At 38.4% G+C, this 11,651-nt stretch overlaps 2 protein-coding genes across 5 annotated transcripts in view; both read left to right on the forward strand.

Annotated features, from left to right (window-relative positions):
* The first annotated feature begins 6 nt into the window (after positions 1–6).
* LOC106935878 (cytochrome P450 2K1-like) lies at positions 7–3,598 on the forward strand. Its single transcript, XM_015016586.1, has 9 exons — positions 7–381; positions 456–618; positions 718–867; positions 944–1,104; positions 1,319–1,498; positions 1,829–1,970; positions 2,103–2,287; positions 2,957–3,098; positions 3,185–3,598. The coding sequence occupies exons 1-9, from the start codon at positions 70–72 to the stop codon at positions 3,370–3,372; spliced, it is 1,623 nt and encodes a 540-aa protein (XP_014872072.1). The 5' UTR covers positions 7–69; the 3' UTR covers positions 3,373–3,598.
* Positions 3,599–5,667: 2,069 nt separating this feature from the next.
* LOC106935879 (cytochrome P450 2K4-like) overlaps positions 5,668–11,651 on the forward strand; it is a 28,678-nt gene continuing 22,694 nt past the window's right edge. For 3 of the 4 annotated variants that reach the window (XR_001421991.1, XR_001421990.1, XM_015016587.1), the window contains exon 1: positions 5,691–6,016. Coding sequence is in view for 2 of the 4 variants with exons in the window: in XM_015016587.1 (XP_014872073.1) it covers positions 5,810–6,016 (207 nt within the window). In the remaining 2 variants the exon portion in view is untranslated. Of the gene's footprint in view, positions 6,017–7,237; positions 7,401–7,475; positions 7,626–8,154; positions 8,316–8,409; positions 8,593–9,605; positions 9,748–9,864; positions 10,050–11,651 lie in introns of all 4 variants that reach the window. The other variant, XM_015016588.1, reaches the window with a different exon arrangement.

Below are 11,651 nucleotides of genomic sequence, written 5' to 3' on the forward strand. Positions count from 1 at the left end.
AAAAAGAGACAGAAAGAGAGACCTGATTCTCAGTGTAATCATTACCGAAGATCAAAGTCCTGATCTTTCATGCTTGAAAAAGCTGCTACTTTAGCTGCTGACTCGTTTCATCTCCCCAGTGTTGCTCTCTTCAGTGAAAGCAGTTTGATCCTCTATACATTTTGCTTTAGTATCATGGGAATGTTGGATACTTTGCTCCAGGACTCCATTTCTCTCTCTCTGTTTGTGGGTCTTGTAATCCTTCTGCTGGTTTATTTCACTGCCTCATCAATATTCAGCTCCCAATGGCACAAGAACGAGCCACCAGGACCCACACCGCTTCCCTTCCTTGGGAATATGCTGCAGATTGACTTGAAGAAACCCTACAAAACATTCATGGAGGTGAGATTCTTGCAGTTATTTTTTAAACTACACTTTTCTTTTTTAAACAAATGCGTTTTTTTTCCTTTTACAAGTTCTACAAGACATATGGCTCAGTTTTCACTGTTCATCTGGGTCCTAAAAAAGTGGTGGTCCTGGCAGGATACAGGATGGTGAAGGAGGCGCTGGTTAACCACGACGACGTGTTTGGAGACAGAGATGCACCACCGATTATAGACGAAATTAGCCAAGGACACGGTAGGAAAGGAAAACAGAACACAGCATGAGATTTGATCAAATGCCTTAGTTTGTGACAAACCTCCAAACTTCTTAGTTATTATTTGATCTAAATCCTAGGAGTGTTATGGAGCAACGGTGACACATGGAGAGAAATGCGACGATTTTCTTTGAGCAACCTGAGGGACTTTGGCATGGGCAGAAAAGTGTGTGAGGACAAAATCACTGAGGAATGTCAGCAGCTGATGGAATTTATCAAAAATTATAAAGGTACAATTTGTGTCCCAAATGGGGTTAAGAGAAGCTTCATTTGTACCAACAAATAAATTATTTTCTCTTTACCCAGGAAAACCTTTTGATACAACCCAACCAATAACCTACGCTGTCTCTAACATCATCTGCTCCATGATTTATGGCAGCAGATTTGAATATGATGATCCAGAGTTTGAATGTATGATATCTCGAGTACATAAAATTAATCAGCTTTTAGGCTCCTCTTCAGTTCAGGTATGTATAAATTACCATTCAATTACCCAATAGAAAAAATATACAAGTTGTCTGATAATAACTTCACTGAATTTTCTCTTATAGTCTTGACTGTTATAATATTGCAGAGTATATTATTATTATTATTACTACTGCTATTGTTGTTTCAATCTTGTTTTTATAATGGATGAAAAACTTATTTCTTTTTGTGCTATGCGTGTTTTATTTTATACAGGCCTACAATCTGTTTCCATCACTTTTCAAGTGGATTGCCAACAGAAGGGAGTCTTACAATGTGGCGGCTGCTAACAGGAAACGAAACTCTGCCCTCTTCAGTCATTTGAAACAGACTCTCAACCCAGAGACGTGCAGGGGACTAGTGGACGCTTTTCTGGTTCACAAGCAAAAACTAGAGGTTAGGATTTTTCATTTTACTAACGTAAAATAACTTTATCAACTCAACTCTACCTGCATTATATTCTAACTTGAAGGTCTTATTACACAATCAGTAAAAACTGCACTACCACTTCCTACTTTTATTTAGTATGAAGGTGACTAAATAAAAACAAGTATAATCATTTACTGTGAAAAGTTAGTTCAATTCTTAAAGTGTGGAAATTATTTGACCAGAATGTCTTCTTGGCCACTACAGTTCTATAAAAACATACAAACTAAAGCATGAGAATGTTAATAATAATTAGACTTCTTAACAGTTTGTTTAAATAACAGCTCTGTCCATGCGTAGGAAGCCGGAATGACCAACAATCATTTTCATGATAACAACCTTTCTATGACTGTCATGAATCTCATCGTCGCCGGTTCTGAGACAACGGCCACAACGCTGAGGTGGGGTCTGCTGTTCATGGCCAAGTATCCACAAATACAAGGTAAGGACTTATTCTCAACTTATAGTAATAGCAAATTTCCAATAAGAATATAATCCAATCATGTAAGAAAAAGATAATGAAAAAAAAAATCATTCTAACATTCTTTTTTGTGGTTCCTGTTTTACCTGCAAGACAAGGTTGAAGAAGAGCTGAGGGAAGTCGTAGGAGATCGTCAGGTTCAGGCGGCAGACAGGAGAAACCTTCCCTACACCAACGCTGTGATCCATGAAACACAGAGGATGGCAAATATTTTACCCATGTCGCTTCCTCACAGAACTACTAGAGACATTACAATTCAGGGACATTTCATTAAAAAGGTCAGAGCAAAAAGAAATGCATTAGAAACACAGTTCAGTTAAAATACCAAACACGTTTTCACAGATTTTAGATGATAGACCACCACAGAATGGTGCATAATTGGAAAGTTGGTCTACATGTATTAGCTTCAACATACCTGTTGTATAATGGCTACTGGAAAAGACAAATGTATTGTTGTTGATTTGCCATCCAGAAACCACTTGATGAGTTCTTGTTGGCTGTGCAGGAGGCTCCACTAATGCTTTTCTTCCAAAGATGTACAGTTGTATAACTGCGCATCTGGGGGGCATGGCCAGCAGCAGCTTGTTTGGATTTAAAGTGACAGAGCCCTAAAACAGCTCATTCTGAAATAAACTCAGAACTGAGCAGAGTGAAATGTTATCTATGAATGATTTGTGCAAAAGAGGTGATGAACATGTTTTGCATACTTCATGGACGAATCCTAATCTGTTCCAGGAAGCATAATAGGTCTTTAAAGAAATAAGGGGAACTTGTAAGAAATGGGATAATTCTTCATTATATGAGACAATGTTTCAGGAAATCCTAAGAGAAGAAAAGTTTCTTATAAGGTTTTCCAGACCATGTGGCTTCTTTGTTTTTAGGGTTTCACAAATTCATAGATATTTTTGCTGACACCATGAAAATCTCAAGCTCAGTTTGTATAACAGGGAACTACGGTCTACCCTTTCCTGATGTCTGTCCTTTATGATGAAAGTGAGTGGGAGAAACCGCACACCTTCCACCCTTCCCACTTTCTTGACAAAGATGGGAAGTTTGTGATGAAAGATGCCTTCATGCCGTTTTCTGCAGGTTTGTAAATTGAGCCTTTCCATATTAGAGGGAACATTTTATTATAATGACCAGCGAATTGAGAATTAGTTTCATTTCTGCTTCAGGTCGCAGGGTTTGTCTGGGAGAAAGTCTGGCCCGGATGGAGCTCTTCATGTTTTTCACCAGCCTGCTGAAGCACTTTCGTTTTTCTCCTGCGCCCGGCGTTTCAGAGGAAGACCTGGAGCTGACTCCTCAAACTAACTTCTCTTTCTCCCCTCTGCCTCATCAGCTGTGCGCTATTCCACGTATGTGAAAAGGACAGCATGTATTGTATAAAAATAATCTGCTTTGCTGTTCTAAAAAATTAAGGCAATAAAAGTATCACTGAGTCACGTAGATAGATTAGAGACACCACTGAATTATTTGTGCTTGAATTCTGAACTCCGTAACAAGCAGATTGTTTAGCAATGACTTTTTTATCTTTTTCTTATAATTGTGTCAAAAATAGATTCAAAACAGAATAAAAAACATTTATTTTCAGTGAAGCCTTTTCTTGTTTTTGTTCATATTTATTTTTATTTTTAATAATTTAACTGCACTGTTCCTGGCAGGAACCAAATTTCTGTCTTACAGAAAACATTTGTGACTCGGTTAAATCGAACATTTAATTAATGTCCAGCCTACAAATCTGCAGTGAATGTGTGATGTTTTATGTCATCATGGAGCAAAATCTCATATTTTTACTTATGAAATAGATATACATCCAATCATATGCAAATGAATTTAGTGGCATTAGATATTAATTTTTTAACCTCCTCAGTAAACATAACATTTTTAACCATTAAACTTTTTGCATTGATTATAATCATGAATATGAAAGTTTGCTTGGACTAAAACAAATATCCAATAATATATATTTAAGAAATAATACATCATGTTACTAAATAATGCTTTTCCAAACTTAATAATTTGGTAACTCAAACAGAAGTTGTAAATGTTGCTTTTGTTTTATAGATCTGATGATTCAGTTTGTTGATGCATCATATTAAATTACATCATCGTTACAACTGTTATATGTACAAAAAAAGAGAATGAAATGTATAATAATGCTCTTATACAAAATGTCTGCTAGAGTTTGGTTGAACATGTGGATCTTACAGAAATGCATGTTATAAAATAGAGCAAAAATTAGCTCTATTTCATTTTTATGGACTGAAATAATCCATCTTTCATGCATGAAAATAAAAAAAAAGAAACTAAAAGATTACAAACTTAAAGATAAGTATTTGAACGCAATCTATTCACAAAACCTTGCTACTTTCTAAGTGTTTCAACCACATACTGTTAACAGAAATATTAGAAAATGCTGCATCTGTCCACTGGGTGGCAGCTGAGCAAAATAAAAACACCTCAGATCATAAACTGTCTAAGAAAATACAAATAAATGTCTGTAAAATATGACAATAACAAAAGATGTCCTTTTATCTATCTAATTAGTTACATGTTACAGTCAACAACAGGAAATGAGCAAAAAACAAAGGAAAAAATTACCTGAGCATCAAAAACTACCAACATAAAGTTTCCTCTGTTTTTCTATTACTTGAACTGTATTGATTGTTCATCAATAAAGTTCCTCTGGTTTAAAAACTTGCATCCTATCTGTATCCCTGTGATATTTTACAGATCAACAAATTCTGTCTCAAGTTAAAAAGTATCAACTGTAAAATGTAACATTTAACTTATAAAAGATCTGGATTCATTTACAAGGGATGGAAGAACAGTCTGTGCTAAATAAACATTCATGTTGTGCAACAAGAACATCAAAGTTTAGTGTAAACTTTAACCCTACTGCTCTATTAAACTTTGAACTAAATAAATTATTGTCAGCCAGTTCAGAACAGCTTAAACATGTTTGCAGCACAACATCCTCAGCCTGGATAGTTTCTTCCATTTTTAGTTTTTTTTTCATAACACAATATTAAAACTTGCACTTTAGGGCCAAATGTTGGATATATATATAATTATGTTGTTTAGAAGAAGTGCAAAATAAGATTAAATTGCTCATTTTGAAGTTAAAAACTGTTAAATGTTGCAACTTCAGGGATCATAAAATATCCCTGAAGTTGCAGGTATAATATTTTTTTATTTAAAAAAAAAAAAAAAATTCAGTCTGTGTCTGGTATGAGGATCTATAACCTCATATGAGGATCACCAGAACCATAAACGTTCTGGTGATCCTCATATGAGGTTATAGATCCCAGAACCTTTATGGTTCTGGTGATCCTCATATGAGGTTATAGATCCTCATACCAGATCTATAACCACCAGAACCTTTAGGGTCTCAAGACATTTTGTGAGGAAAGAGTCAAAATCACACTTGAGTAATTCATGTATGTTCTCCATGCAGGAAACATTTTAAAGCTGTCTTTACCCAGAAACACTTTTCCATAAAGTAATTGGGAAAGGGATGTGCATGTGTGTTTTTGAAGAGTGTTAAACTTCAAAAAGTCTTCTTTTGGCTCATTTTGTTTTAGTTTCTTAATATGCACAGCTTACTTTGGTTGTTTCTGACATCTGATATGAAATACTGAAAATATATTTTCTTGGGAAAAACATAATGTTCCAAACTGCCTGCTGTAAACCTCATGCTCCACCTCCAGCTGCAGATTGGACTTTCCTTCTATCAACCTCAAATAAATGTCCTACAGTAAAGCTGGTGCACAGCGACAGATATTAAACGTGTTGCAGTCATGGGAGCGATGGAGGTTTTTCTCCAGTCATTCAGCCCAGTTTCAGTTTTAGGGACTGTGGTTTTAATCCTCATTGGGTTTCACTTCATTCTCTCTAAATCCAGGCCTCAGGGGCACAGACAGGGACCACCAGGACCAAAACCCCTTCCTATCGTTGGCAACCTGCTGCAGCTGGATGTGAAGAGACTTGACCAAGCACTCATGAAGGTGAGGCACAACTGATCTCAACATTGTCCTCAACTATATTTCATACATTTTTGCAATTTACCTTCTTTTAAACTATTATATATCTTGTTTTTTTTATCCATGCTTCCCCTGAACAAAAGAACATTGGGCCACTGTTACACCAAAACCTGATTAAGTTGACTTAAATGCTGTGCAACTAATAGTATTCTAGTACTATGAAGGAAATCATTTTATCACACAGGCATATTCTAGCTCAATTGTACCTATTTATCACACATTGCAGTTTATTTTATTATTCAAAGTTTTCTATCTAAGGAAACTGAGCAGATTGCATCAAGATATTACGTTTTCGCCAACCCGTCGCACTGAGCATGCATGCAGTGACAGAGAAAAGGAAAACTCCCTTTAAACAGGTAGAAACCTCCAGCAGAACCAGAACCTGGCTCAGACAGGTTGGCCGGGCAGCGTGGCAGACTCTGTGGATCCTGCTCCATTCGTCACTGTGTTGGGGGGGATGTCAGTCCTGCTGGTTGTAGGGTGCTGCAGGGGCTTGTAGTGAGAGAGTTACATCCTTTTTTGGATGTGGGGCCGTTGAGGGTTTGGTTGGCTGGATGGTGAAAATGGAGCTGGACGTGGTGTTAGTTGGGACTGGGGCGATGCTATTGCCTTGCTGCTGCAGTGTGCTGTGTGGCGAGGGGCAGGGTGCGGTGGGGGTCGTTTGGAGTGGGGACTGACTATGGGGACCAGGTGTTCTCATCAGTTTTTGGGGGGCAGAAAAACTGATGAGTTTTTCTGCCCCCCAGTTTTTCTGGGGAGACTTCTGCCCCCTAGTTTTTGGGGGGCAGAAGTCTCATGCCCCTGTCAATGGGTGATTCACAGTGCCTGTGTTGGGGGCATGTGTTTAATGTTTGTGAGCTGGAGTATTTCCACAACCCCAATGTCTTCTTGCCATTTGGGGGCTGGGATATAGATCGGACCCTGTGGTCATGGTCGAGGCTGTGAATAAACCTGGGGCCTTGTGAGCCATTTGGGGTTGAGGCCAGCATTCTGGATCTCCAGACACATTAGATTTTTGGATTACTGGTCCTAATTGTGGTGGCTGGCCCTTCTGCCAAGGTGCAAACTGAGTTGATGTATCGTTTTTGATGATTCTTCTTCAGCATTTTAGTTTTGTCTTAGCTATTTTACTGAACTCCTCCAGCACATAATATAATTTCATTTTCTTTATCTCTTTCATCATAGCTTTCTAAGACGTATGGATCTGTGTTCACTGTCCACGTGGGACCAAAGAAGACAGTGGTCCTGACAGGGTATAAGGCAGTAAAAGAAGCATTTGTCAGCTATGCTGAGGAGTTTGGAGAACGGGAAGCACCCACCGTGGCTGAAGAAGCAAACCTGCATCACGGTACAGAAGGTTTACAATGTTTCACATGTAGAGAAGTTAGTTTACTGACTTATCTTACTTAACTGTTTTAAACAGGTATTGTATTTTCCAATGGAGACTCCTGGAAGGAAATGCGCCGCTTTGCTTTGACCAACCTGAAGGACTTTGGGATGGGAAAGAAAGTATGTGAGGAGAAAATCATTGAGGAATGTCACTTCCTCATCCAGAAGTTAAAGGAGTTTAAAGGTAACAGCAGAGAGAAAGAAGATATTTATTGAAGAAGAGCACATGTATTTATGTTTTCCATAAAGTGATTGAGTTTTGTGGCTCATATTGAGAGGTTTTGTGCAATCTGTGTCTTACATATCATGGAAAAAGGTCAGAGCATTTTCAATTTGTGGAAGTAGTGCAAAAGTCTCATAGAGGAGTCAAGATTACTGGATATTTATATTCAAACTTTCCCCTAATTCTATCAACAAGCATAGAAAGATACATGGTATTCTACAGGAGAACTAAGGCCCAGAAAGTCTTGAGTGTTTTTATCTACTGGAGTTGCTTGAGAAGCTTTTATTTGTACTTTTGTAAATACTAATATAGAATGACTAACGTTTTTCTTTTACTTGAGGCATTACAGTTAACTGCTGCTCAGAGCTATTATTTGAGATCCAACTTCAAAGCAAGCAAACAATTATCTTAATAGAATAGAATTATTAAATCTAACTTAATTAGAGTTAATAAAGTGTTGAATATTGCTTTTCTGTTTTCTTTGTTGCAGGTGAAGCTTTTGATTTGTCCCAACATATGAACAATGCAGTTAGTAATATAATCTGCTCCATGGTCTATGGCAAAAGATTTGAATATGATGATCCAGAGTTTAATACCATTGTAGATCGAACAACCCAAGGCCTTCAACTGTTAGGCACACCAGCAATACAGGTGTGATTGGACTGTTTAAAAGCATAAAATCTGTTAACATTGGACTGAACACAGGACCTAGAGAAGGCACAGTTTATGCTCTGTTCACCATCAGCTGTACAACATGTTCCCAAAGATTGGCAAACTGGTGTTTTCAGCCAGAAAGAAAATGAGAGATATATTCACTGCCAATAAACAACATCATCTGATGCTGCTGAACCGTTTGAAAGAGGCCCCCAGTCCTCAGATGTGCAGAGGAGTTGCAGACGCTTTCCTCATCCGTCAACAGCAACACAAGGTCAGAATGACTGTAAATCCCACAATGCACTGCATTAATCTACTTTCAGATTCAACAGGAAGAGGGTTCATTTCAGGGAGGAAACTTTGACCATGGGCAGGTTAAAACCTAGGACTAAGACAACATTCATTGTGTTTGCATCATTGCTGCATCAGCAGTGGATCTCTGCTTGCACTCGTCATCTATTAGGACAACATGGAGGACAAAGTGCATTAGCCTCTCACCTCCTTTCCTCTGCTGGCAGAGAGAGAGAGAGTCACTAATTGTTCAGGAGCTCTGGAAGAGACATAAAGGTTACGGTTTTGTTTATCCAGTATCTATAATTCTGGCCAAAGGAATAAACCTGGTTCCTGGTTTTATTTAGAATTCTGCAGAAGGAACCTTGGAATTACAGGTTCCCCAAGAATGCTGATTACTGACTCCCAGATCTCAGAATGGAGAAAAGCTATCAGCTTTTTCAGCTTTGAGAAGTACATGAATACTGACCATGGACCAACCAAATGCTACTGATGCTGAGCTAAGAAGACATCCCAACCGTCCATGATGACCTGTGCTACCCACGCTTATCTACCTGAGCTAAAAGCAGGTTGCAGTTGTTTTAGCCTCCAGCCTCTAATAGGAAACAAACTCCAGGTCAAGCACTATAGCCCATTTGGGTTAGGGTTAATCACTATAGCCCATTTGAAAACAGAGCTGATGTGCTTCAAAGCTAATGTGTGCCAGTTGGCAACACTCTGGAACAGTTGGCCAAGCTCTTGGATTTACAGTTACTTATTCCTCATCTTGTTTTGTTTGCTTGTTTGTGAATTAGAACATTTTCTATAATTAATGGAACATATAAACATTAATGCAGATTAAGGAACAGAATTTTCCTCTTCTTTTGTGCTGTTTATAATTGTTTTGTGCTTGTTTTATAACTTTGTTGACACAATCATATTTTGAGCACACAAACTGTCAATACACTCTCACTGGGTTTTTGGATGATTGTCTGAAAACCAGCTGATCTTCTGCAGGAATCTGGGATCACCGACAGTCACTACCACAATGACAACCTGCTGGCGACGATTATGAACCTTTTTGCTGCTGGAACTGAAACAACATCTAGTACACTGAGATGGGCATTCCTGCTTATGGCCAAATATCCAAAAATACAAGGTGAGGAGTAATATGTACTTCTGGATTTTGTATCAAATGGGCATTAAGCAGAAGTCCTTTGGTTTATGGAGACAGTAATTATTGTGCCATTGTCATTTATTGACTTTGATCTTTCAGACCAGGTCCAGCAGGAGCTGAGGAACGTGATTGGAAGTCGCCAGGTTCAGGTTGAGGACAGACAGAACCTGCCTTTTACAGACGCCGTCATCCATGAGACACAGAGAGTGGCCAGCATCCTTCCTTTGGCTATTTCTCACAGAACCAGCCAAGACATCACGTTTCATGGATATTTTATTGAGAAGGTAGGAATGTACACTTGAGGGTGCATTATTATGAACTTCATTTTTAAGCTCATTGTTGGAGGACTTTGCCAGCTTGACTGGTGAGATCAAATTTACATATGAGGCAAGACAAAAATTTGACATTGTAGTTTATGGGAAAATGATGACAGGTTGAAAAAGACTGATTTGTCTTCCTGCATATACGCTCTTTAGTTCCCTGTTACTTTGCTGGGTTCTCCCACATGTTCCCTTGAGTTCTGTGTCACTGTTGATCTGCTCCACAATGACTGACTTTATCCGTAAGTTCCTACATTGATCTTCATTAAATATTGCACCGTGAGAATACTCCTGTCCTCTCTGGATCTTTGGTCCATCACACCTTTGACCTGCTTTTGGCACAGGATGCTTTTTTTATTTGCAGGGCAGAAAAAGTTTGATGTAAATAATTTTCCTCCAGNCATAGTGTCTGTTTATTCTTGCCATACACTCCTCTGTATTAATTATTGCTCGAAAGGTATTGCCATACCAGTTTGTTCCTCTGTATTTACTTTAGTTTTTTCTTAGTTTATTCTTGCACTTTGTTCTTCATTCATTTCCATTTAGTTTCCTTTGATTAGTATTATCCTCTCTTGGTTTATTGCTATGTCCACTTTAGTTTCTTTCCTGTTGCTAGATTTATTTTAACATTTATTGACGCTCACCATCAGTAATCTTCACTCATCACCTGCTGCGCCGCCTAATCGCATCATGTGTTGATTTTTTCACTGTTCAGCGTCGGATTCTCTGTTTTTATGCCATAATTCACATCTAACTCGTCGTTCCGTTTTATGTCCCGCTTCTCCTGTTTCAGAGTTTTGCGCAATGTGCGCGTCGTTTTTTTTATGTTTTTTTTAAGCCCCTAAGGTGCAGGGCGGTCGGGAAGCGTATCGATGGGGAAAAGGCAGACTGACATAAACCTTTTAAAACAACGGAAACAATTTCGGTATTCTGATTATTGAAATTTAAAAGTGCTGTGATTCCGTTGTTCTATCACCCCCGTTTCATACCGGACCACTTACAGCACCGGTGTTAACGCTATAAAATGAAGGCTCTCTATCGTGGTATCACCCATGGAGGGATTTCTTTATTTAAATGGGTTCATTTTTCAGAGGGATACACAGTGAGGGTATCGTGATTTTAGTAATTACATGTTTATAAGAGCGATTTTCTGTTGTCCTTCCATGGAAGCGGGCAGCCTTCAAACGGAAATAAAACACTTTTTAATATAAGTTGCTGCTTTGACATGATCACAGAACTGCCAAAACATATGTACAAAAATACCAGACAAAGTGAATCACAGCAACGTCATCAGCCGGTGAAACGCTGAACTGATGCGGTGAAGCTACTAGTAGCAGGAGCGGAGCTGCGCCAAAAGCTACAAACACTGAATAGAAGAAGAAGAAGAAGAAGAAGAAGAAGAAGAAGAAGAAGAAGAAGAAGAAGAGCTGCCATCGATACAGTTGCAGCCAAGCATGTTTTAATGTTACACAATACAGTTTTACCAAGTTGCTCAAAGTCTAAACTGGTATTGTTGTGCATTTAAGGTGTAAAGTTTACCTTTGACCAAACGCCCCCCAAAGGAAT

The sequence above is a fragment of the Poecilia latipinna genome, unplaced genomic scaffold, assembly GCF_001443285.1.
Source record: "Poecilia latipinna isolate Pla-1442-1.1 unplaced genomic scaffold, P_latipinna-1.0 Scaffold2038, whole genome shotgun sequence".
Classification (NCBI taxonomy): Eukaryota; Metazoa; Chordata; class Actinopteri; order Cyprinodontiformes; family Poeciliidae; genus Poecilia; species Poecilia latipinna.

Bases quoted from the DNA above. Each gene is read 5' to 3' on its own strand.
- LOC106935878 (XM_015016586.1), top strand. From the start codon at position 70: ATGCTTGAAAAAGCTGCTACTTTAGCTGCTGACTCGTTTCATCTCCCC. The intron at 1,499-1,828 runs GTTAGGATTTTT...GTCCATGCGTAG, and splicing joins TTCACAAGCAAAAACTAGAG to GAAGCCGGAATGACCAACAA. The intron at 1,971-2,102 runs GTAAGGACTTAT...TTTACCTGCAAG, and splicing joins CAAGTATCCACAAATACAAG to ACAAGGTTGAAGAAGAGCTG.